The sequence below is a fragment of the Girardinichthys multiradiatus genome, chromosome 5 (genome assembly GCF_021462225.1).
Source record: "Girardinichthys multiradiatus isolate DD_20200921_A chromosome 5, DD_fGirMul_XY1, whole genome shotgun sequence".
NCBI classification, from domain to species: domain Eukaryota; kingdom Metazoa; phylum Chordata; class Actinopteri; order Cyprinodontiformes; family Goodeidae; genus Girardinichthys; species Girardinichthys multiradiatus.
The window spans coordinates 5,214,976-5,238,329 of NC_061798.1; the positions used below are offsets into that span (position 1 = coordinate 5,214,976).

Genomic DNA, 23,354 nt, shown 5'->3' on the forward strand with positions numbered 1-23,354 from the left:
GGGCTCCACTTCCAAAGTTTGGAAGGACCAGATTGAGAATATTTGGCTTGATTTAGATCAGCTTCTTCAAGCTGTCTCATCCATAGCATCCTGACCCACTTCATCACTGTGTGGTACAGATGCAGCTCCACCAATGGCTACAGCATCTGCAGAGAGCAATCTTACTATTACTTACTCTCAGGGAGAGATTCCAATGTTTAAAACAAAAAGAGCAAGGAAAAACGTCTATGGTGAAGAAATAAGGATGATGAAGTCCTTCAAACACCCATATCAAAAACCCCTGACTTCTGACTCGTGTGGGTTAGCATCTACATATTTTGGCACAGATAATGGTCCGGTCTGTGTCGTTTCACCCGTCACCCTCCGACAGAAGAGACATGTCTATCAAAAGATATAGACAGTCAAACTTTCTTTTTTCCATATATGAGTTAGGTTTTTCTGGCCAAAGTGAGCGTGAGAAAGAGAGCAAACGTGTGACGTGTCCTTTGTTACAGAACACCTGCTTTATTTCTCTGTTGCAGGACTGCTGACATTTGTGGACGGTGGAGGAGGTGGTAGCCATGAAGGCCTGTTTGAGACCAACCAGCTGATAAGAAGAGAGAGCAATCACGGAGCTGTTCAGAAGGCGCAGGCAGCTTCTGCCAAAGCAAGAGCTCTGGCATTGTGATGTGAACCACTCCACCCACACTGTCCCCTGGTAACAGGGGCATCCTCTAATCCACCTTCTTTCAGTCTGACATCCTGAATATGTTTTTAATGCTCCTTTGTTTCATTGTGCCTAGCTTCTGTAAATGATACTGGTTAAAATGTTCAACTATATTTTCTGATTCATTTGAAGTCTTATGTCTGTAACCTACAGTGTTCTCTGGAATAATCAGTAAGGTAATATATGCTAACACAGCTTCTGACTCAGGATCAGTAGGGCTGAACACACTCGTTCGGCACACTGTTAACAGGCTAAATCTGATCCAGTGTTTCCTTTAAAAAACACTGGATGCAGCAGTGTATATGGGCATAGGTAATCCACACACCAGGCAGGTTTACCCTGGGCTTTATTTAAGCGTTCTGCAAGTGAATAAAAGATCAAACTTTGGTAACATATAAAATCTGATTTACTTCACTCACTCTTGGATACTTGATGGTTAGGGTTTTTAGCTTATAAACTGTTTACAAAAAAGAGAGAAACATCTGTAAAGGGCCAGGTTTACATTTTTCCATGGAAGTGTTTTCAATGCAGAACACAATTACATCAGTAGTTAAGGTATTTATTGTTGAAATATAGTGTTAAAACATGCCCCTGATCTTACAATGTCTTAATGGCTTTTAAAATATATTACATTTCTTATTATTTCCTAAGCAGTCCCCTCAGTTCCTGCCATTTGGGTCTAATTATGGAAAAATGTGTGAATGTACAGAATGAAAACAACAACAGAATAATTATTATCAGCTACATTAATTATTTTAAAGTACAGCAGGTTACATATTAAATAATACTGCAAAAACAAAAGTGCACAGTTTAGCCTTCACTGTGGCAAATCCTATTTCTAGTCATGGTAAGTGTGTTTACACTCACTGACAAAGTTAGGAACCTAGAGGGAGTGGTCCAATTTACATATTTTCTTACACATGCAGACCAGTGATGGATATTTAATTTGTAAGGAGCTTGCATTTCTAAAACACGTTAACAAGTCCAGGTTTTCCATGTCCAGGTCAAGTGTTAAGCCTCTAATGACTGAAATGTTCTCACATCACATTCATGTTGTCTATCTTGCCTTTATAATACAGAACTCCTGTAGGATAAAAAAATTTAAATCATTATCATTAAGCCTGATTTTACATATAGACATTTGCATCTTTATCTTTTTCAAAGCTTTTAATTCAACATTAAAAAAGAACGTCATTTTTTGATTAGTACTCAGTACTCCAGTCCTTAGAGTGCAAGTCTAAGTCAAGTCTGGGTCTCAATATTTGTTTAGTGTGACTTAAATCTAAGTTACAGACTTGATGAGAACATCACCAGAGGTCATAGGTGGTGGCATCCTTAAGTGAAGTAATAATGTGATAAACACTTGATCATGCGAACTCAATATAGCCCTTATAAGATTGTGACATGTAACGTTAATGCTATCTCATTTCTGAGGAATCTTCTGTGTCTGGTTATCTTGATTTCAATTTTCATTTCAGTCCCTCCACCTGTGATGCCAGAGCATATGATGCCTGTTATAGATGTCCCAACCATTTACAGTGGCTCTCAATAGTTTACACACCCATGTAAAAATGACACATTTTCGTGGTGAAAAAATGGAATCAAGGTCATTTTAAAACTTCTTTGGTTTGAGACAGTCACCATCCCACATCTTTACTTGATAATATTTGCTCACTCTATTTTGCAAAAGTTCTCCAAATCTATGAGACTATGAGAAGAAGTTTTGTCCACAGCCCTCATCAGATGACCCCAAGACTTTCTGTCAGTTTTATGTCTGAACACTGGATAGGCCATTCTAAACTTAAATTTTACTCTTTGTAAGTCATTTTTTATTAGTTTGGATAAATGGTTAAACTGATTGCGATGCTGAAAAACAAGTTTCTTCACCTTCAGCTTCTAAACAAGCACATGAAGGTTTCGATTCAAAACTGGCTGGTATTTGGAACTATTCATATTTTTATCCACCTTGACAAAACCCCTATTCCATCTGAAGAATGTAATACCAGAACATGATGCTGCCACCACCGTGTTTCACTGTGGTGTTCTTTTAATGATGTTCTGTGCTTTTTGTTTGAGACACGAGGTTTAGGGAGAGCCGGGCCAAGAAGAAATACACTTGCCTTGTAGTTCTATTCCTTAGTCCAGACGTGTAGAATATAGAATATTGTTTTCACAGGTAAAACACAATATGTGCTTAGCAGACATTCCTGTAGCTCCTTTAGTTTCTTGGCCGACTTCCTGTCATATTTCTTTATTGTCTTCCCATTTATTTTGGAGAAGCGTCCAGTTTAAGTCATGTCACTATTGTCTTGGATTTTCTCCAATTACGGATGACTGTGCCAAGGTACATGTTTATATAGTATGTATATTGCTGTGGATTGTTTATATTTTTCTCCTGACTGATACAATGAGATCATTCATCCTTCGGCAAACAATTGATTCAGCTGAAGCATGTAAATAACAAATCAAAAGCTGCTTCATCACACTATTAGTTTACGGGTGTGCAAACTTATGCCTCCAGGTTTTTACAACTATATATATATATATATATATATTTACATTTTTCCCTCTAACAGGTTTGTGGCAAAACATTTGAAATTATTTATCGCGCCCTTATTTTCTTACATCAAAGCCAGGCATTTTAATTTAGGTGTGTACACTTTTGAGGGCCGTTGTACATATAGGTGAGTGCTCTGCATGTGATCCAAACTACGTCCAAGTCTGACCATTTTTGCTAGAGTTTTACCTTGTTACATTGACAAATATTTTTGCCAATGAATGCATATTGGCCCAGTTCACAGCAAATGTCCTTTCAGGGAACCAAACAAAAAAAATGGGTGTGATTCAAATTCAATAACATACAGTGAAATGACACCTAAATCTGCCTTATACAGTCAGATTAGGAGTGAATTCAGTTACATGTAGTCCAATTACTTCTGATTCATTCCCAGTATACAGTCCAATTTAAACCCAAACTAATACAAATACATTCAGTGTTTAGTGATGAAAATTTAAATCTAAAAGTCTTATTTAAACTACACTTACCAACATAGCAAAACAAACAGATTAATTGTTACAGTGAATATTCCAAACAGTACTAAGAAAGTAATATGTATATTGTGCATCTGTTCATTAAAGCATAATCAGGGTCACTTTCCCCTTAACTGGAACCAAACTAAAGCCCAGTGTAAACTCGCACAAACATGTTGATTATGAAATGATCACCCTGAGTTTTCTGCCTTCCCTTTAAAATGTGTATTTCTTCTAATGCCTGACCTTCTCTGTGCTCTGGAACACCAGTTTAGGTTGGATTTTCTTATCACTCAGTGCCATTTCAGCCCAGTCTGATCCCAGATCAGCAGGAACATCTTCAGTGCCAACTAAATTTGGGAGAGTGGTGGATGGGTTGGCTCTTGGACAATAAAAGCTGCCACATTGTGCAGGATTCAGTAATGAGTGCAATTTCTGTGTTGGAGGTGCAATTTGATAATAATGTGCAATTTCTGTCTGAGAGCAAGTTTTCCCTCCCACCAGCCTTTCAGTTGGGAGGATGACAAGCTGACAGTTTTAGCTGTAAAACGAGAAAGGTTATGTTGAAGCAGAGGCTTTAAGTCAGATGATTTTTCCTACTAAAGTGTTTATTCTGCAAATCTAGGTTTGGTTCCACATAAAACTGTTAGTGTCTTTTTCACAAAAGTGCATGTTTATGCAAAATTTACAGTCTTTTACCTTTATATCAACATTAATTTAACCAGAAGAAACTGTGATTGAAAAGAAAATGTTTTACCCTGTCAATTCTTAGGCAGATCTAACCGGTTTTATTATTTTTTAATTATTTTTTACTCAGTTTAATATGCCTGTAGGGTGGCTCTTAAAAGTCATAGTCAGTGTTGGAATGTTTAATGTCTGTGCACAGTGTAATTCCCATCCACCACAAAAAGACTCACTCACTTTATGAACCTAAGGCTTAAAGAAACAGTGAAACCAACACGTTTTACCCGTGCATTGTGGCTGTTGGTAGCCACTGTCTGTCCGTGTAATGAGACTACTGTGTAGATGTGCCATATCTGTGTCTGTATTGTCATGTGTAAGCGGGGGTTGGGTGGTTAATTGGGAAGTGGATTTAATTTTCTGTTACCTGAATTTCTCACAGTATGATTATTTTATGATGTGGATTTTGGATCATGTGTCCTCCTTGGAAATCAATTAGACCAAAGGAGAAAAAAAATAAAAATCTGAATTGATGGAGACTTATCACAACCTTTAATTGGCTTTAGGATTTTAACTGGAAATGTCAAAACACCGTACTGCTGCCTTTAGGTGGTTTTAGCAAAAGAATATCTGAATTAATCATTCGGCTTTGAACAGTGATTTCCTGGTGTCTTGTGTGTATGTTTTATTTTGTCCTATAAATAACCAAACGATCCCCCATGAGGGTCATGAATCCCTTTAAAAGCACATTTAAACCTCAACTTGAAAAGTTGCCATCACATATTAAAATGAATGACTGTCACTCAGCACCTGTAGTATTATCATGATAACTGTTTGCTACTGTTATAGTAATTTGTTGTTTTACTCTCATGGGAATTTCAGATTATGATTCCTCATTTCCTGAGAGGTCACTTCTTTTCTTCTGAGATAGAAGCAGTTCTTTATTATGGTCTTTAACCTCATTTTGGATCAGATCCCAGAAAGACACTGGATAACTGATTTAAACTCATAGGGATGTTACACTTAAATCCTCTAGATAAAACTATAGTAATAAAAAACATTCTTTATTATTGGTGAGTTGCATTTCACTTGGATGTTGTAGTTTCCAAATTCCTAGTTAGAAAATGAAGAGGAATGCCCCTTCTCATCAACCCTAACCTTCAAATCCAATATGGCTACTGCTTGTACAATGCCCTGAAAAAGGTTTTGTCACTTTACAGTTTGCAGCAACCACAGCCATCAGGTGTTTGTGATTACTGGCAATGAGTCATTTACATCACTGTGAAGGAATTCTGACCACCCCTCCTTTCAGAATTGTTTTAAATGACCCACAAAGCAGTGCTGTTGAGACTAAATGGTCGGTTTAGGGTCACGGCAACGCATCTCCATTGGCTTTAAGTCCAGAATTTGACTAGGGTTTGGCAAAACCTTAATTTGGATTATTTTTTAGCTATTCAAAGGTGGATTTGTTTGTTTCTTCCTGCACAACCCAAGTATGCTTAAGCTGGGGACACAAACTGGCCAGGCATTCTCTGTCAAGATTTTCCTTTAAAGAGTAAATTTCATGATTTGGATGGACAGGACGTTGTCCAGGTCCTGAAGACCATCACCCAACCACTATCATGTTTGACTGATTAGAATCTTTCTCAAATGCTGAATGAGTCCCAGATGAGTCGCTAGTGCCCTCTTAGAGTAATTCTGGTAGGTCGGACACTCCTTGGAAGGTCTACTAATGTGCCATATTTTCTCCTAAAAGCTTTGACTGTGGTTCACTTGAATTTAAAGCCTTAGAAATTGTTCCCTAAGCCTTTCCAGACTGTCAGTGTCTTTGTTTTTTTTGTTGTTGTTGTTTTTTAGATCTTTTAACCGTCTTTGTTTTGTCAGACATGGTTTTTTTTTTTTTTGAGTGGTTTCCTAATTCTACAGATCTAGAAAGATTCAGACCAGTGAAACTAATCTAAAAACAATACCGTTAATCGCAGTTAATTCATGATTTAACAAACAGGGCAATTATATTTTTACAAATGCCAGATTGGTTTGGATAGCTGTTTTTTTAATAAAAGAAATCATTATTTGAAAACTACTACTATCATTTGATATTAAAATTTTTTTGATGGTCTGAAACAATAATTGTAATAAAAATAATAATAACAAAAAAAATCTGTTAGGGGCAAATACCTTTTACAGTAATGTGTACAACATGGGGAAAGCTGCAATAATAAACTTTTCATTTACACTTTGATGGTTGGTAACTCATTAAATCAATCACACACATAGTTCTACGCAAATCTTTTTGTGAACATGTTCCTCTGAGTGCCGTCACACTATTTCCTTTCTTTCCTTGTATGTTGGAATATTGAAAGAAGTATTTTATAAGGGTATAAACAGGAGCAAATGAGGAACACGTTCTGTCCTGTCTTTGAACCATATGGTATATGTAGATTTGGACACACCCTGTTTTGTATATTGCATGTGTATTGGGATGAAGGGTGTTAAATTCCGAATGTGGTACTAAGTCAAAACAAGGTGTTACCTTTGTTACACACTACTTGAAAAACGATGTCCCGTTTATGCAAGTAGTGTGAAACGAACACTTAAGCCTATAGGATCTAACCATTTTAGAAGTGCAGGGTTTTACTTTCTGGCACAAAGAACCATTTTTTAACCATTACTACACAAGTGGATTAGATATAAAACTCAAGCTTATCAGATGATTATCTGAGCTTAGCTTTGTGTGAAATGTTGTCCAGATAGAGTCAGGCCAGCTTTACATGTCTGCTTCCTGCCTCCATGCCTGGAGGTGAGAATGCTATTAATCTTCCCATGTAGCTTTCTGAGATTATAGTCTTACCTCAGGTCAGATTTGAGGATATATTTACTCAAGCAATGGTTTACATTTCAGTGCCATATATTACTTACTCTGGTTTCTCCTAAATGTAGATATGCAGTCAGCTAGGCCACAGTTACTTCATCAGAGCACTGTAAAACAATTTGGACAAGATGGCATGCAACTCAATTTGTTTTTCAAACGATTTATGATTTTCTTTCCACAAACCTGGAATAAACCTGAATATGGCTTTGAAACAAAGTTTTAACAATCTTAGCTAATTAATGTGACTTTGTTAAAATACTAGGTTAGGTGATGGCATGACTTTGTTTCAGTGTCTGAACTTGACTGTGAATTTAAAATATTTCAGTCAGTTGACACAGATGTTGCGTTGTTCATAATTTCACAGTTTTTACTCCTAAAAGGAGTAAACACACAGAAACATGTTCAGTCAATGTGTGCTACACAGTACAAACCAAACCCTTTACTGTACTTAGAGTGGAGGGAAAAACTCTACAGATGAACATGAGGAACGACACAGACTAAGTTCAATGAGTGCCTTAACAACAACCTTCCTCTATCACGCTATGAATATTTTGAATACTGCCTCTTTTATGAATTGTTTATGAAGTGTCATAGCTTTTTTGTTAAAGAAAACATTTTTTTTGTCTTTTTAAGCTTTGTAAAGGAAATGATTAGAAGGAAAGTGTTGGAGGTGAACGGCAGTACATAACCTGCCTGTCACTCTGGTAAAGAGTACAGCTTTGTAAGCAGCAACAATCGACCCACCAGCTCCACTTCCTGTAAGCCATGAATCAGATTGAGTTTCTGGGGAAATCCACAGACAGAGACAGAGGCACTGAATTGTTAGGGTCCCACAGTCTATAGTTGTTGTGGTTTTAGAGAAAGACTAAACATATAGAGACTGGTGTACCCAAAATCACATCTGGTCTGCTCTGTGTCATGATCTGCCTGCGTTTTAAGTTCTGTTTATTTCTCTTCACTGCCAGGTCCTGCACTTGCTTTATTTTAGTTCATTCAGGTTTGTTAGATTTATTCTGTTGTTTAGGTGTTTGTTACTTCCCTGGTTAGATGTATTAGTTTATATTTTCCTTATAGATCTGGTCCCCCTTGTTAATGTGCTTTAGTTAATCTCATTGTTTACTTGCTTCAGTTCATTTAGATGTATTTATGTTACCTCCCTCCACTCCCTGCTCATTTGTGTTAATTAGTCAATCTCCCTCAGTATTCTTTAGGTTCCCTTCCACCAGCTGCTCTTGATTCTGTCTCTGATTAGCCTCCTCAGTTCATTGGTCCACTCTCCACTTCCCTCAGTATTTATCCTCTGGTTTTCATTTTTCCCACTGGTTTCTCAAGCTTCCTACCTGATGTCATCCTGTACACTACCCTGGCTTCTACCTGCTCCATGTCATTGCTTCTGTTCCACACCCTGCTGTGCTGTAAGTTTGCCTTTATTTAATTAAACAAAGATCGTACTCATCATGTTCCATCTGCCCTCTTGTCTGCACATCAGTCCAACCCAAACTCAGCGTTATATTACACTCTGAAATATCAAAAAGGTATTCATTTGTAAATTTTATTAATTTCTTTCTGTTCAGTTTTATTAAAGTCATGTTTGCATATCAGTTTGTGTTGTCAGTGTATTTTGAATGTATTGACTGGTATTCATCTTTTGTGTTTAGGTTATCTTTTTTCTTTAGGAACATGTGTATCTTGGGTCTCTGTATACTGCCTGCATTGCACATATGGAGTCACTTTAATACCCTATAGTTGAACCTCTCTGACATGTTGTTTTTACAGAGGTGTACTTAGTTTGCAATAAACGTTTTTTGGTCATTCGAGTGCAATATTGAATAGCTGTAGCAACCGTAAAATAGAAAAAAATGACTTTTTAAAAGGGCCTAAAATCCCACAGTGCAGGATTCTGAGCAATCTAAGACTGGGTTCTACTGCTAATTGGATGTGCTTAAGCCAGTGCCATCATGTGTAGGCCCGGCCTGTATGGCTGCTGAATTGTTTACTAAGCAGTAGAATATTTATCTGTTCTACACACAGATGCAAAGTGCCTGATAATGATAGCCCATATAATACCATGCAAAGCTATTCATACAGCTTGAACCTCTCTATTATGTGTAGTTTATTGGTGTATTAGATGGACCAACTCAATGCAGTGAAAAAATGTATAAGTCTGCTTGGTTTTCTGAAGGTTTTTACAAGGTAAAATCCGAAAAGTGCGGCATACATTTGGAGTCAATTTTTAGAATAAGCTTTCACTAGAGTTACAGCTGCAAGTGTATCTATCGACTTTAATTGAAACCATTCCATCATAGCTGTAGCTGAATGTTTACGATTGTTGTCCTGCTGGAAGGTGAACCTTCATGCCTATCTTGAAGCCTCCTACTAATTTCCTTCCAGGAATGTCCTTTGTTTTAGCTCCAACTATCTTTCTATCAACCCAGCTACCCTGTCTTTGTTGAAGGAAAACATCACCACAGCATGAAGTTGCAACCATCATTTGTCACTATTGCAGTGCTGAGCTCAGGGTGATGTATGGTTTTAGTTTTACTCCATTAACAGTTCTAACTTTGTCTAATCTGACAACAGCAACGTATGCTACATATTTACTGTTTCCCTCACAGGACTTGTGGCCAACTGCAAACAAGACTTTAGGGCTTTTCTTTTGCTGTAAAGGTTAGGTTTATGTTTGTGGTTTGCTGCAGCTCTTCCAGAGTCACCATGGGCTTCATGCCTGTGTCTCTGGTTTATGTTCTCCTTGCCTTACCACTAAATTCAGGTGAACCCCCATGTGTTAGTATGTTTTCAGTTGTGCCATACTCTTGCCATGTTCAGGGGATGGATTGAACAGAGCTCAGTGATGTGTTCAAAGCTTTTTAACCTAATTCTACGTAAAACTTCTTTAAAACTTTCTCCCTGATCTGCCTGCTCTGTTCCTTGGTGTTTATGCTGCTGTTTATTCTCTAATGTTCTCTAAGAAACAGCTGAGGCCAGAAACAGAACAGCTGCATTTATTTACATGGAGGCTTTATTTACTTAAGTAACTTCTGATGACGTGGGATTGTTTTTAGGGGTATCGGAGTAAAAGGGGCTGCCACATTTTTTTGGATTTTTGTTTAAAAAATCTTTTTGCACCCTGTGTCATGTTCCTTCCAATTTACAGCTATGTGCAACTTCGTGTTGATCTGTCATTTAAAATTCCAATAATATATATGGAAATTTGTAAAGTAAAACATGTACATGAAGGGACTGCAGTGGCTGGAAGTGTATCATTTCTGTTACACTTTTGCTGGCGTGATTTGACTCGGATATGAAATTTGAAAACCAATAGCTGACATCACAGGAGCTGCAACCACTTAAGATTTCTCAAACGAATTGTCCCTTAAGGTTTTAGGCAGATTTCGTGTTCTTCCTTCTTTCATTCAGCAAATCGAGATGAATCAATTGTAAACTGTGATCTTTTTTTCTTTAAATTTATGGAAAAACAAAGTGTTCTCACAGAGCAGGTAGAGGTTTGGTCACTCAGGTATTTCTTTACAGTTATGTCTGATTTGGTCAAATCTGTTGTTTGAACAAATAAAACCTAATGATCTAAATGTAACTAAGGTGATGTCAGTAACTAAAACCCACATAATGTGGGACACTTTCTTCTCTTACATGTGGCTTTATACCTTTTAAGACATATTTCAGATGTGCAAAAGCATTCTGCAACAACTGTGGCCATAATATATTTTTGTTTTTAACTATGAATATGTCGTAAAATGTGATGTTAAAATGAAATAAACTGTTTTAAACCAGATTTTAAACTGAGGCAGCTCCTGAGCAGTTTGTATTGTTACCTGGCAGACCTCCGCTTGCCTCGGAGACATTAAACTGAAACATCAGAACAATGAAAAGTACATGCATGCAGGAGTCTGCACACACGTAGACATATGGAGGGATTCTGAACTCTGATCACTTCTCGGCAGATCTAACGATTATTTGTAGAGCTCTGCAGTCAGAAACCAACCTTCTCTCCCTCCCCCCTCCACATCCTTCCCTCCCCCCACCGCCATCACTAAAATAGCTTTAAGGTGTGTTTAGGTTGGACTTTAACCCCACTGCCTGTTCGTCGCCTTGGCAACCGTCCAGAGTTCCCTTAATTTGTATTATCTCAATCCCAAGTGCTGCAAGCAGTTTTGCCTGTTTGCCCCTAATCATAGAGCCTGTTGCCATGGAAAAGTATTTAAATATACTCTATACATCAATTTTACCTAACACATCATATGTGGCAGATGTGCAAGTGGGCTTTATGTGTATTTTTGTTCCGTCAATAAAAGTGAATCTCCTTCTCCACCAACTTCACGGTTCATATCTCACTTATGTTTTATTTCATACCCCAAACATATGAGTTCTGGTTCCTCATCTTTCATTCTGTCCCAGTGATTCCTTCAGGAATCTTTACATTTTATGCATTCCTTATAGAGAGAAGGCTTTGTCTCTTATTTTATCAGTGAAGCTTGGTGGCTCCCAAAAGCTTTGGCCATGTTTGGAGAGGAAGTGCACGCGGCATACTGATAAGAGAGACCTAGCGCGGCAGGGATGTATTCTGTCATGGCACAAAGAAATACAATCTGGATATATGAAGAGGGGGATGGAAAAAATGAAAAACAGAAAACACACACCCATGTGAAGAGTTTGTCTGTTTTTAATTGCTCTGGGTTCTCAGCGCTCACAACGGCACATTTGGGAGTTTGTGTGTGATGTGTGTGTATTTGGGTGAAAAATATGCACGCATGAGTGGCGTTGGGGGAGGAATATAATAGGTGTATTCATCTGTTAAATAAAATTTTCAGCAGCTCTTACTTTCTCCTCTCAGATCTGCAGCCTGAAGATGAGAGGATAAAGCCAAAAAGGTTGGATACAAACATCGCAATGACATCAGCTGCTTCTTATTAAAACATACAGGTCCTTCTCAAAATATTAGCATATTGTGATAAAGTTCATTATTTTCCATAATGTAATGATGAAAATTTAACATTCATATATTTTAGATTTATTGCACACTAACTGAAATATTTCAGGTCTTTTATTGTCTTAATACGGATGATTTTGGCATACAGCTCATGAAAACCCAAAATTCCTATCTCACAAAACTAGCATATCATTAAAAGGGTCTCTAAACGAGCTATGAACCTAATCATCTGAATCAACGAGTTAACTCTAAACACCTGCAAAAGATTCCTGAGGCCTTTAAAACTCCCAGCCTGGTTCATCACTCAAAACCCCAATCATGGGTAAGACTGCCGACCTGACTGCTGTCCAGAAGGCCACTATTGACACCCTCAAGCAAGAGGGTAAGACACAGAAAGACATTTCTGAACGAATAGACTGTTCCCAGAGTGCTGTATCAAGGCACCTCAGTGGGAAGTCTGTGGGAAGGAAAAAGTGTGGCAGAAAACGCTGCACAACGAGAAGAGGTGACCGGACCCTGAGGAAGATTGTGGAGAAGGGCCGATTCCAGACCCTGGGGGACCTGCGGAAGCAGTGGACTGAGTCTGGAGTAGAAACATCCAGAGCCACCGTGCACAGGCGTGTGCAGGAAATGGGCTACAGGTGCCACATTCCCCAGGTCAAGCCACTTTTGAACCAGAAACAGCAGCAGAAGCGCCTGACCTGGGCTACAGAGAAGCAGCACTGGACTGTTGCTCAGTGGTCCAAAGTACTTTTTTCGGATGAAAGCAAATTCCGCATGTCATTTGGAAATCAAGGTGCCAGAGTCTGGAGGAAGACTGGGGAGAAGGAAATGCCAAAATGCCAGAAGTCCAGTGTCAAGTACCCACAGTCAGTGATGGTCTGGGGTGCCGTGTCAGCTGCTGGTGTTGGTCCACTGTGTTTTATCAAGGGCAGGGTCAATGCAGCTAGCTATCAGGAGATTTTGGAGCACTTCATGCTTCCATCTGCTGAAAAGCTTTATGGAGATGAAGATTTCATTTTTCAGCTCGAACTGGCACCTGCTCACAGTGCCAAAACCACTGGTAAATGGTTTACTGACCATGGTATCACTGTGCTCAATTGGCCTGCCAACTCTCCTGACCTGAACCCCATAGAGAATCTGTGGGATATTGTGAAGAGAACGTTGAGAGACTCAAGACCCAACACTCTGGATGAGCTAAAGGCCGCTATCGAAGCATCCTGGGCCTCCATAAGACCTCAGCAGTGCCACAGGCTGATTGCCTCCATGCCACGCCGCATTGAAGCAGTCATTTCTGCAAAAGGATTCCCGACCAAGTATTGAGTGCATAACTGTACATGATTATTTGAAGGTTGACATTTTTTGTATTAAAAACACTTTTCTTTTATTGGTCAGATGAAATATGCTAATTTTGTGAGATAGGAATTTTGGGTTTTCATGAGCTGTATGCCAAAATCATCCGTATTAAGACAATAAAATACCTGAAATATTTCAGTTAGTGTGCAATGAATCTAAAATATATGAATGTTAAATTTTCATCATGACATTATGGAAAATAATGAACTTTATCACAATATGCTAATATTTTGAGAAGGACCTGTATATATCAGGCACTTCTAGGAGCAGGTGGAAACAGAGCCCTGAGCATGATACAACCATACTGTGGAGATGGCACGGGGGTGGGGGCTATCCTGAACAGATGCCTGAACCACCTCGACCAGTTCCTTTCAATATGAACTATATTAAGGGAATAACTTAGCAATATTAGCATACACGATGGTTATGGTGTCAACTCCAATGAAAAAATTAAAGGCTTACAACAAGAGAGATTTGTGCAAATGTTGATGTTTTTTTTACTGCAGATAAATATTTACAAGAGGTCCAACGACTGCTGAACACAATAAACAAATTGCAACTGCCTAATTTCTGTTTACCCAGCATCCCTCATGGTGCACCCAGCTGTTAGATCTCTAGATTTATAAAGTTTTTACAAGCTGCAATAATGTTGACAAATTTGATAACTGCCCTTTATGAAATTATATCATAGACAGCTTACACACAATCCACCCAACATTCAGACTGTCATTTTTAGAAGCAGAGATATGTTGTTTAAAGTTCAGAGCACAGTAAATAGGCTTATGACTCTTATTGTTAAAGTTCACAGGAAGCTGTGTCTCAGTTCAAAGTTCTGACACTATAAAAAGTATACACTTGTCAAACTGCTTCAGGCAAAAACCTTAGTCCTAATATTCTGGCTTTCCTCATGAATATAAGCAGAAACACCAGACCATTTTGAAGACTGCATACATCCTGCTAAAAGTTAACTTCCTTAGTCACTAAGCAGCTAGTACCTTCTGGAGTCCGAGGACCATCCATGTTGTTTTCTTCTGCATGTTGTAAAGACAAAAAACATATGCTAAATGTTTTTCGTTTGCAGTTATTTGTAAGATAAGCATAATTATACCCCTGGAGCTTCTTTTAGGTTAAAACATACCCAGTTTCCTTTGGTGCATTCTACTTGCATCTGTGGTGAAGCTTCTGAGATGCTGCATTTGTCAGACAATCAAAAAAAACATGAGTTTTTGATAGCATGGTCACATTCTACGGTTTTAAAGGTAATTTCATTTTTAAAGGGTAACCATCGAAGAAATGAGCATGGTAGTCAATCATTATCCTCCAGAATCTTGTCATGCATTTTTTGATAAATGACATCGGCTACATAACAGTTGCAAACGTCTGGTCAGTTGTTTCCTCCAAATCCCAGAATATCTGTTGAATTAGGTTTATTTATTATAACATTATCGCCAGATCCTGACAGCTTTGCTTATGGATGTTTTTTTTCTGTCAAATTTTAGTGTTAGTCAGTCAGTCATTTTCTACCGCTTATTCCATAGTGGGTCGCGGGGGAGCTGGTGCCTATCTCCAGCAGTCTATGGGCGAGAGGCGGGGTACACCCTGGACACGTCACCAGTCCATCGCAGGGCAACACACAAACAACCATGCACACACTCATTCATACACCTAAGGGCAATTTAGAGAGATCAATTAACCTAACAGGCATGTCTTTGGACTGTGGGAAGAAGCCAGAGTACCCGGTGAGAACCCATGCATGCACAGGGAGAACATGCAAACTCCATGCAGAAAGACCCCCAGTCAGGAATTGAACCCAGGACCTTCTTGCTGCAAGGCAACAGTGCTACCAACTGCGCCACCGTGCAACCCATTTTAGTGTTTAACAGAAAAAAATTATAAGGCTAAGGCAACTCTTCCTCCGCGACTGCCACCTTAACCCTACATGAGATAAAATGGGCCCAGAGATTGAATTAATTAACATTAACTATGATTTGGACTGCATTGTGCATAGAATCCTTAAATTTCACCATGGTCTGATCCATATAATCATTCTGTTCCCTACATGAAGTCCAGACATTATTACAGACCTCCCTCAGGCTAGTCATCATGGCACATCTTGATTTTAAGACCAGTGCATATTAAATTTATGGTTATATTCTTAAATTTAACATTCTTCTGCCTTCTCCCTGCAGATCCTTCAGGCACATAAAAGGGAGTAGAGCAGAGGCAAATTGAAGGAGCAAGAGAGGTGATGGAGCAGCATGGAGAGCAGAGAGATTACTTGAAAACAAAGAATAGTGTCAGAGATGGAAATAGCAGAGGGACTGATTTTTTTGCAGTCAAGAAAAAAATCATCATACTGACACTCACACTTTTTTAGATCAATCTGGAGATCAGAAATGATTCCAGCATCTGATTTTTGACTGACCATTTTGTATTAATTTTCCCATTCTGAAATAATATTTCTGATTAAATCACATAGTGAGTGAGGATTGATAGAGATACCACAGCCAAACGTATTCATGTAAAATAAGCTGCGGAAAGCTCTCATCAAATGTTGTGGCTAATGTGGACTTATTACCATTCTGGATGCTACTTTCTTCACAGGAGAAAAGACCGCTGTCTGAATGACACCCTACCTTTCACCACCAGAATCCAGAATGGTGCATCATCAACCCTAACCTCTACAATCCACCTAAGCACTTTTTCCCTTGCAGTGTTGGTAGAGGTTTCATTTCTGGTAAGATAGTGGAAGTTGCAATAAAGCAGTTTGTTTTGTATGTAAGCTTTATTTTGAAAGTATCTGGTTTGCAGTTTAACTACATTTCTAAAACCATCTCACATGCTTACTAAATTGTCCCTGCAAAGCTTGGATGTGACTACTTGTTTCGCTGTTGTGGCTTTGCTTAATTAAAGACCTATCTTAACTTGTGCCTACTAACAATTCTGTGTTAAACATGAATCAACAGGTTTGTTCCTTCGATCGTGGTTTGTTCCATCGGTTACAAACAAACTAGGAATCAAGATGGAAGTGGATTAAGGATTTAAATCTGAGTTGATTATAACCTTGTACATCTGCTGCTAAAGTGTCAACAAAAGAGCTCACAGAGGAAAATCCTTACCTTGTGTTGTGGTTGGCTAGGATTGACCACCAGAGAAGAAAGGCTGGCTTCTGCAAACAACTCTGCTGAGAAGAGATAGATTATGGAGGTTAAGAAATAAAAATGTAAGGTATTTTCTGTTTGTTTTTAAGTTTATTTTTTTACCCTTCATAATATTGCAGAAGCATGGCTGCAAGACCGTCTTGGTCCTGCACCACAGGAGCAGCAAGCTGTTTGTGTTTCTCCTGACAGCGACACTAGAACCCAAACCTGGTTTGGTGCAGCGAGGATTTTATGATTATGTTTAAACTGTAGGCATTGATGCTTACACATGTTTTCATACCTATTTGCTCTGCAAGAGACCACGTTTTTGCATGTAAGAATTCTGGCCCAGAAGTCCCATGTGGGTTTATTTCTTCAACCCAAAAGCTAGTTTTATGCTGATTGGACAGAAGTTGAGTAGTTTTACTTAAACATTGAGTCAAGAACTGTGACTCAGTTTGTTGGGTTACAGAAGAGACCTCTAGAAGCCTCATTTTTCCTCACAGTCTGCCATTTTAAAATAAATATGATGACTCAGACTCACTGAACATCTGAACATGATGATATAAGAATGGCAGAATTATGTTGTATAATAATGTTATGGTCCATAGATTGTATTCATGATTTAAGTTCACACTTGTCTGTTCACTTAGGATTACCATTTAAATTGGTCATAAAGTCATAGGGCAAATTGAACACAGTTATTAAGAATGGACTTTGTTTTGCCACATGAACAGTTTATTGTCTTATTAGACATTTTTTTTATGTTTTTTTGGCAGGACCAATCGAACCAAAAATAAAAAAAATAATTCATTTAAACATATTTATATATTCAGGTTATTGGTTTATCTTTACAACCTTCTCTTTTGGTAACCTAAAATTTAGACACTAGTTAGTTAATTTGTCATTTTTTGAGGTTGGATCCAACCCAGAACTCAGCCATCTTGTGGTAACTCAGACCAGGCCTGGGCCGGTCCATATTTGACCCTAGACTGATTTGGCATCTGTGGATGGTGGAAATAATGATTTATGCTGAATTTCTGCCATATGTAATAAGAAACAGGAATTCAGTTCCCAGATGATATCCCAGAGGCATCTTGCCAGCAGCCTTACCTCTTTGTTTTAAGCGTTCTTGCATCTTTGTAAGCAGACCGGCTAACTGGCACTGCTATGGAAAAAGTCTATACTTAGTCATTTAGCAGTTCTGGTTAGAAATGAATAACACAAAAGAACAGCAAATGTGTTTTACAAATATGAATTCAACTCTATTCCACACAAGTCAGGGATCTCCATGTTCCCACTACACTTTTTATAAAGAAATTGTCTATTTGCCAGCACAATACATGTAGATATGTCTCCATATTTAGCACCATTCTGTTTTACTTTGTAAATTCAGTTGAACAAAATGAGTTTATTCTGTTGTTATAACCACAGTATCTCACCTGAGAAAAGGGTAAAAAATACTTCAGCAGATTAGATTATGAATCAGATATATCAGGATCAGTTTAGATCTTCTGACATGCTGCATTATTTACCGACTTTGACTGTACTCCTTAAAAATGTTTACATGTTTGCACTGACTCTATAAATGGGGTTGGTTTTAAGGCCTAAACCTTAGCTTCTGGTCCTAACTTCATCTGGAAAATTTAAAAAAATAACATTTTGGGGGAGAAAAATCAGCAGGGCCTTGCAAAAGTATTCACATCTTTTCAAATTTTTTAGATCTTTTAAAACAACTTTAATGTGAATGTTTGTATTTTATGTGACAGATCAAACCAAAGTAGTGCATAGTCATGAAGCAAAAGGAAAATGTGGGCATACTTTGAGCTCAAATGTGTGAAATACAATGCATGAGAAATTAAGATTTGCGCATGTGTAAAAAGTGTTTGTATTTCTATTTCTATCTGAAAAGACTCACAGAGAGAGGGTTTGCAATTAGAAAAGTTTTAATGATGAGGAATTACATAATTACATCTTTGGCGCTCGGACCTGGGAGGAAGAACTGAATGCTGAGAATGATATGAACATTTGTAAGGCTTAGATTTAAAGATGTCTTCCCCCTGATCCAACACTGGTGGTGGATTGGCGGTCAGGGAGTGAGGAAGCCAGGAGTAGATGTGGAGGAAGATGGTGGAGGAGGGATGAGCTCAGCTGACAAGCGAGGAGGAACGCAGCCGAAGGTCCTTTAAAAACAAGGCGTTGGAAGGTGATTGGGTGATGAATCAGGTGGACAGAATGCTGATTGGAAGGCCGGGAGACGCACAGAGGCATCATTGGAGGGCAGAGACTGAGGGTGAGTCTTTCATTCTGAATTTTCATTTAAACTCCATTTCAGAATAGTACCTTTGTAAAAAAACATTTGTGTGTCTGTGGAAAGTAAAAAATACATGGCTTTTAAAAGTCAGTCAGTCAGTCATTTTCTACTGCTTATTCCATAGTGGGTCGCAGGGGAGCTGGTGCCTATCTCCAGCAGTCTATGGGCGAGAGGCAGGGTACACCCTGGACAGATCGCCAGTCCATCGCAGGGCAACACACAAACAACCATGCACACACTCATTCACACACCTAAGGACAATTTAGAGTGACCAATTAACCTAACAGACATGTCTTTGGACTGTGGGAGGAAGCCGGAGTACCCGGTGAGAACCCACGCATACACGGGGAGAACATGCAAACTCCATGCAGAAAGATCCCCGGCCGGGAATAGAACCCAGGACCTTCTTGCTGCAAGGCAACAGTGCTACCAACTGCGCCACCGTGCAGCCCTTAGGCTTTTAAAAGATTCAGTAAAAAAAAACTAATTGTATGGTGTGCATTTGTATTCAGCCCATTTCACAGTGGGGATGTTTTTCTTCAGTAAGGAGAAAGCATCTGGTCAGAGTTGATGAGAAGATTGATGGAGCTAAATCCAGGACAATCCTGGAAGAAAGCCTAGTCAATGTCCCTAAATACACATCCAGAAATATGATTAAATAGTTTAATACAAATGTAAGCCACACTTGGTAAAAGAAATGTTAAACCATGTCTCATTTCCTTCCATTACCACAACTATGCACCACTTTGCATTGGTGGGTCTCATAAAATCTAGAGTTTCAGGTCAGAACGAGACAAAATATGGAAAAGTACAAGCAGCATGAACTATTGCAAGGTACTGTACATCAGCCAAAAACCAATAAAATGCAGGATTTGTACATTTCTACATACAGTTTCTACAGTGCATATCTCATATTCTCTTACATGATCATTCCTTGACCATGATGTGATCAGCAGATTCATGTTTTTGCAGAATAAACTTTCATGTGATGTTTAGCGTTTAATGACATTTTAAAATACTAAAAGTTCAATACTGCCAATAGTTCTACCCATTCCTTTGTGAAACCATGACGTGGGAGTGAAGATCAGGGAAGACAGACTGCAGCCCGATGAGGAGATGGATCACAGGTGTGGGGGGATAATTGCCAAATGAAGAAGGAGAGATGTCCACAGTGCACACTCTAGGCAGGAAAACCAGACTGTAACATATTCAGTTTTATGTTAATAAATGATGCATGTAACTGTGTTTCAATAGCTAAATTATGATTCTACTCTGGTACACAAAAAGATATTTCACTAACAGCTTAACAATCTGAAGCGTTTTGTTTTTTTTCCTTTGGTGAGGACTGTTTCCATCAGTGGTGAGAAGTAAGTAGGTCATGCAGCTGCCTAATTATGCTTAATTTTAGATCTACAACTCCCAATTTAGTTGTTAATCAGGTTGGCACTACCTTTGTCACTTATCGCTGTGTTTTTTTTTACTGTCTATCCCACATCTACATCAAATGCTCTGTCTCTTCATTAGATGCATAATTTTTCTTCCCATTCATTGTCTGTTTTTGCTGCAGCGTCCTTCTCATGTTTCCTCTGCTTCCCCTCTTCCCGAGGCAGTGAGGCTCAGGGACAGAGTATGACAGAGTAGTGAGCTGCAGGAGAACACCAAGCCTGCTAAATATAAAAAGGTAATTTAACCTGTGTGAAAAAAGTGTTTCCTTGGTACTTTTCTATTGATCTGGTCCATGGTGTTTGTGTCTTAACCCTTGATAAGAGCAAATTATGTTTTAGGTTGGGGCAATATGCTGTTCTGATTAACACTTGGTGCTTTTGCTCTTTTGTGCTTCTGAATGCAACACTTGACTGTTTCACTCTGCTGAAAATTATTGCGATGTGTCGAAAGTGACTAGGCACTTCCCCATCACTCGGAGTCTGGTGGAAACAAAATATTTGATGTGGTTTTTTAGTTTATTTAGTTTGGCTGAAAAAAATGCTCTAAATTTGATTTAATTGCAAGTGTTGATCTCTTATGTGTTCATGCTGACATGGATAAGGTGTTTTTAGCTGTAGACACCATCCATTTTCCAAACCTGCTTTGTTCTGTCCACAAAGGGGCTGATGCTTCTGGCAGTTGTCATTGGGCAAAAAAAGAATAAAGGCCTTTAACTTTAAAGGGCTAGTTCAAATTTTTTGAAATGTGGTTCTGTGGAGTGTTTCTCCAGTCAGTGCCTCACCTGCAGCAGATGACGCTTTCAGCAACTCTGTGTTGATGAAACAGACTAGTTTTAGAGCTAACCGCTAGTCAATGCAGGGAGTGGTAAAAAGTACATTTCTATAACCTTAAACAGCTCCAGTCTCCAGTCTTTAAACCCCAGTCATGTCTACATTAGATAATTGTTTAGATGGAGGTACCATTATAGATGTTAGTATCAGTGAGTCAAAGGCTTCTGTTTTTGCTCCATTCACAGGGAATTACACTCCACTGTCCCCCCAAACAGTTTTCTATTTGATAATGAAAGTTGCAGTGATAAGTATGTTTAGTTATACATAACTAAACATACCCAGAATATAATGTCTAATCGATTGTTTTTTTTTTCGTTTCATTTTTTTTTTCTTTTCATTTCTCCTAATAACAGAGTCGAGTCTATTGTTTTGTGATACAAAACCATGTTTGACTTACCTGAAGTCTAGTAGTAGCTTATTAAATCAACTGAATATAGTAAAGAATGTGACCTTGATTGAATAAAATGACTTTTACAAGTCGATTAAACAATATTTACCCTGACCACTAAAAAGACAGAACATTCATCAGAGACAATTTGTTGAACGTTTCTTTCCAACATCAAAATGATTTAGAAAGTTATTGTGTTTATCGGTCACAACTTGCTCTCTGTAAAACATAGTCTTTATAAAAAGAGACACTGTCAGATAGGTCAGTCAGTCAGTCAGATTACCAAAATTATTTCTATTTTCTAAATGTTATGAAAATAATTAGGAATTTATCCTCAAATTAGTCCAGAATTTCAGTTTTACAACTCAGTAACTGTCTGTTTTTTTTTTTTTTTTACCTACGAACATAAAATAATTTCTTTTGCCACCATACCTAGTACAATTTAAAAGCGAACATCTGTATTTGTAATGTAAAACCCAGACTGTAAAATAGAATGTGTTAGGTGAATCCAGCCATAGTAACTACCTCATGGAAAAATAAGGCAATGTGGGAATAAATAAAAAAAAAAACAATTTGTTTAAAGCCCTAATATTTTCTGGTTCTCTGTTCTTTTTGTAAGGGTGAGTTTGTCTGGCAAGATACTGATTAATTTCTGCAGTATATATCAAATGTAAGGTTATTCCTATAAAGAATAAAGAAACACACTCTTTATTAACTGGGTTACTTCATCCCTGCACTGTTTTACTCCCCACGCCAGGCCATTAAATGGTTAGTTTTACCACGTCCCTGTTTATTTTTAGTTAAGTGACTTATAGGAATCATTATGGATCATACAAGCCTCAATTAGGACATAATTATTTCTATAATCACTTTATAATAAACCCTTTAACATAGAGTTTCTAATGCCCGTTTGGGTGTGTTGATTCTTCTGAGTGACCTCCAGATCAAACCAAAATCACTATGAGCGACATATTGCCGGCAGACATTTATCAGAGTCACATAATCCCATTTCTATAGAACAGATTATTTCAGCTCATCAGCTGTCAAAGAATGTAGAAAAGGCTGGTTTTCACAGTTCCCTTTTGGAAATGCAACAAGAACGCCCCTTTCTAAGTTAGACTTCTACATTGTGTTAGAAGTCCAACTTGTTGAGGTAGACCAGTTTTTGGTCTACCTTCTACATTGTGCCTTGGCCCTCTTGGACTGGTCATCTTGAAATTCATTTTCAACGCCCAGGACCAACTAATCTGGATTTATACTAAATAAAGATGCCAAAAGAGGCATTTTCTGCTGGGAAGATATTAACTCTTTATAATGTTTTAACAACAGTTCAACATTTCTAAACTTTAGTTATACTTTTAGGACTAGAGAAAGCATGCAGTCTGCTTTCAGCACTTCTTAAATGCTTCTAAGCTCACAAAGAGCAAACAATAATTCATATTTACTAGCTGCAGTTCAGCTTCTGTTGCCAGGAGAGAGATGGATAGACTGTGGTGTGAATCAGAGAACAGATAACCAAAGGGAAGGTGAGTGGGAAAGGGAAACAATTAGAGCAGAAGAAAATCTGGGAATCTTGTAAACCCTGTTTCAATCCGGAGTACTGCAAGGATGGGAGACACATAGGCGGAAGGCTCGATCTTTAAATA

At 38.3% G+C, this 23,354-nt stretch overlaps 2 protein-coding genes across 6 annotated transcripts in view; one reads left to right on the plus strand and one right to left on the minus strand.

Moving 5' to 3' along the window:
• LOC124869121 (MORN repeat-containing protein 4-like) overlaps positions 1-11,090 on the plus strand; it is a 61,817-nt gene extending 50,727 nt beyond the window's left edge. The window contains exon 5 of the mRNA XM_047366866.1: positions 522-11,090. Coding sequence (XP_047222822.1) covers positions 522-667 — 146 coding nt within the window. The 3' untranslated portion in view covers positions 668-11,090. The remainder of the gene's footprint in view (positions 1-521) is intronic.
• Positions 1-23,354, minus strand: part of hoga1 (4-hydroxy-2-oxoglutarate aldolase 1) — a 98,194-nt gene that overhangs the window by 28,828 nt on the left and 46,012 nt on the right. For 4 of the 5 annotated variants that reach the window (XM_047366859.1, XM_047366865.1, XM_047366864.1 and 1 more), the window contains exon 7: positions 16,710-16,771. In XM_047366859.1, the coding sequence (XP_047222815.1) occupies positions 16,710-16,771 (62 nt within the window). Of the gene's footprint in view, positions 1-14,555; positions 14,622-14,728; positions 14,781-16,709; positions 16,772-23,354 lie in introns of those variants that run through there. The other variant, XM_047366860.1, reaches the window with a different exon arrangement.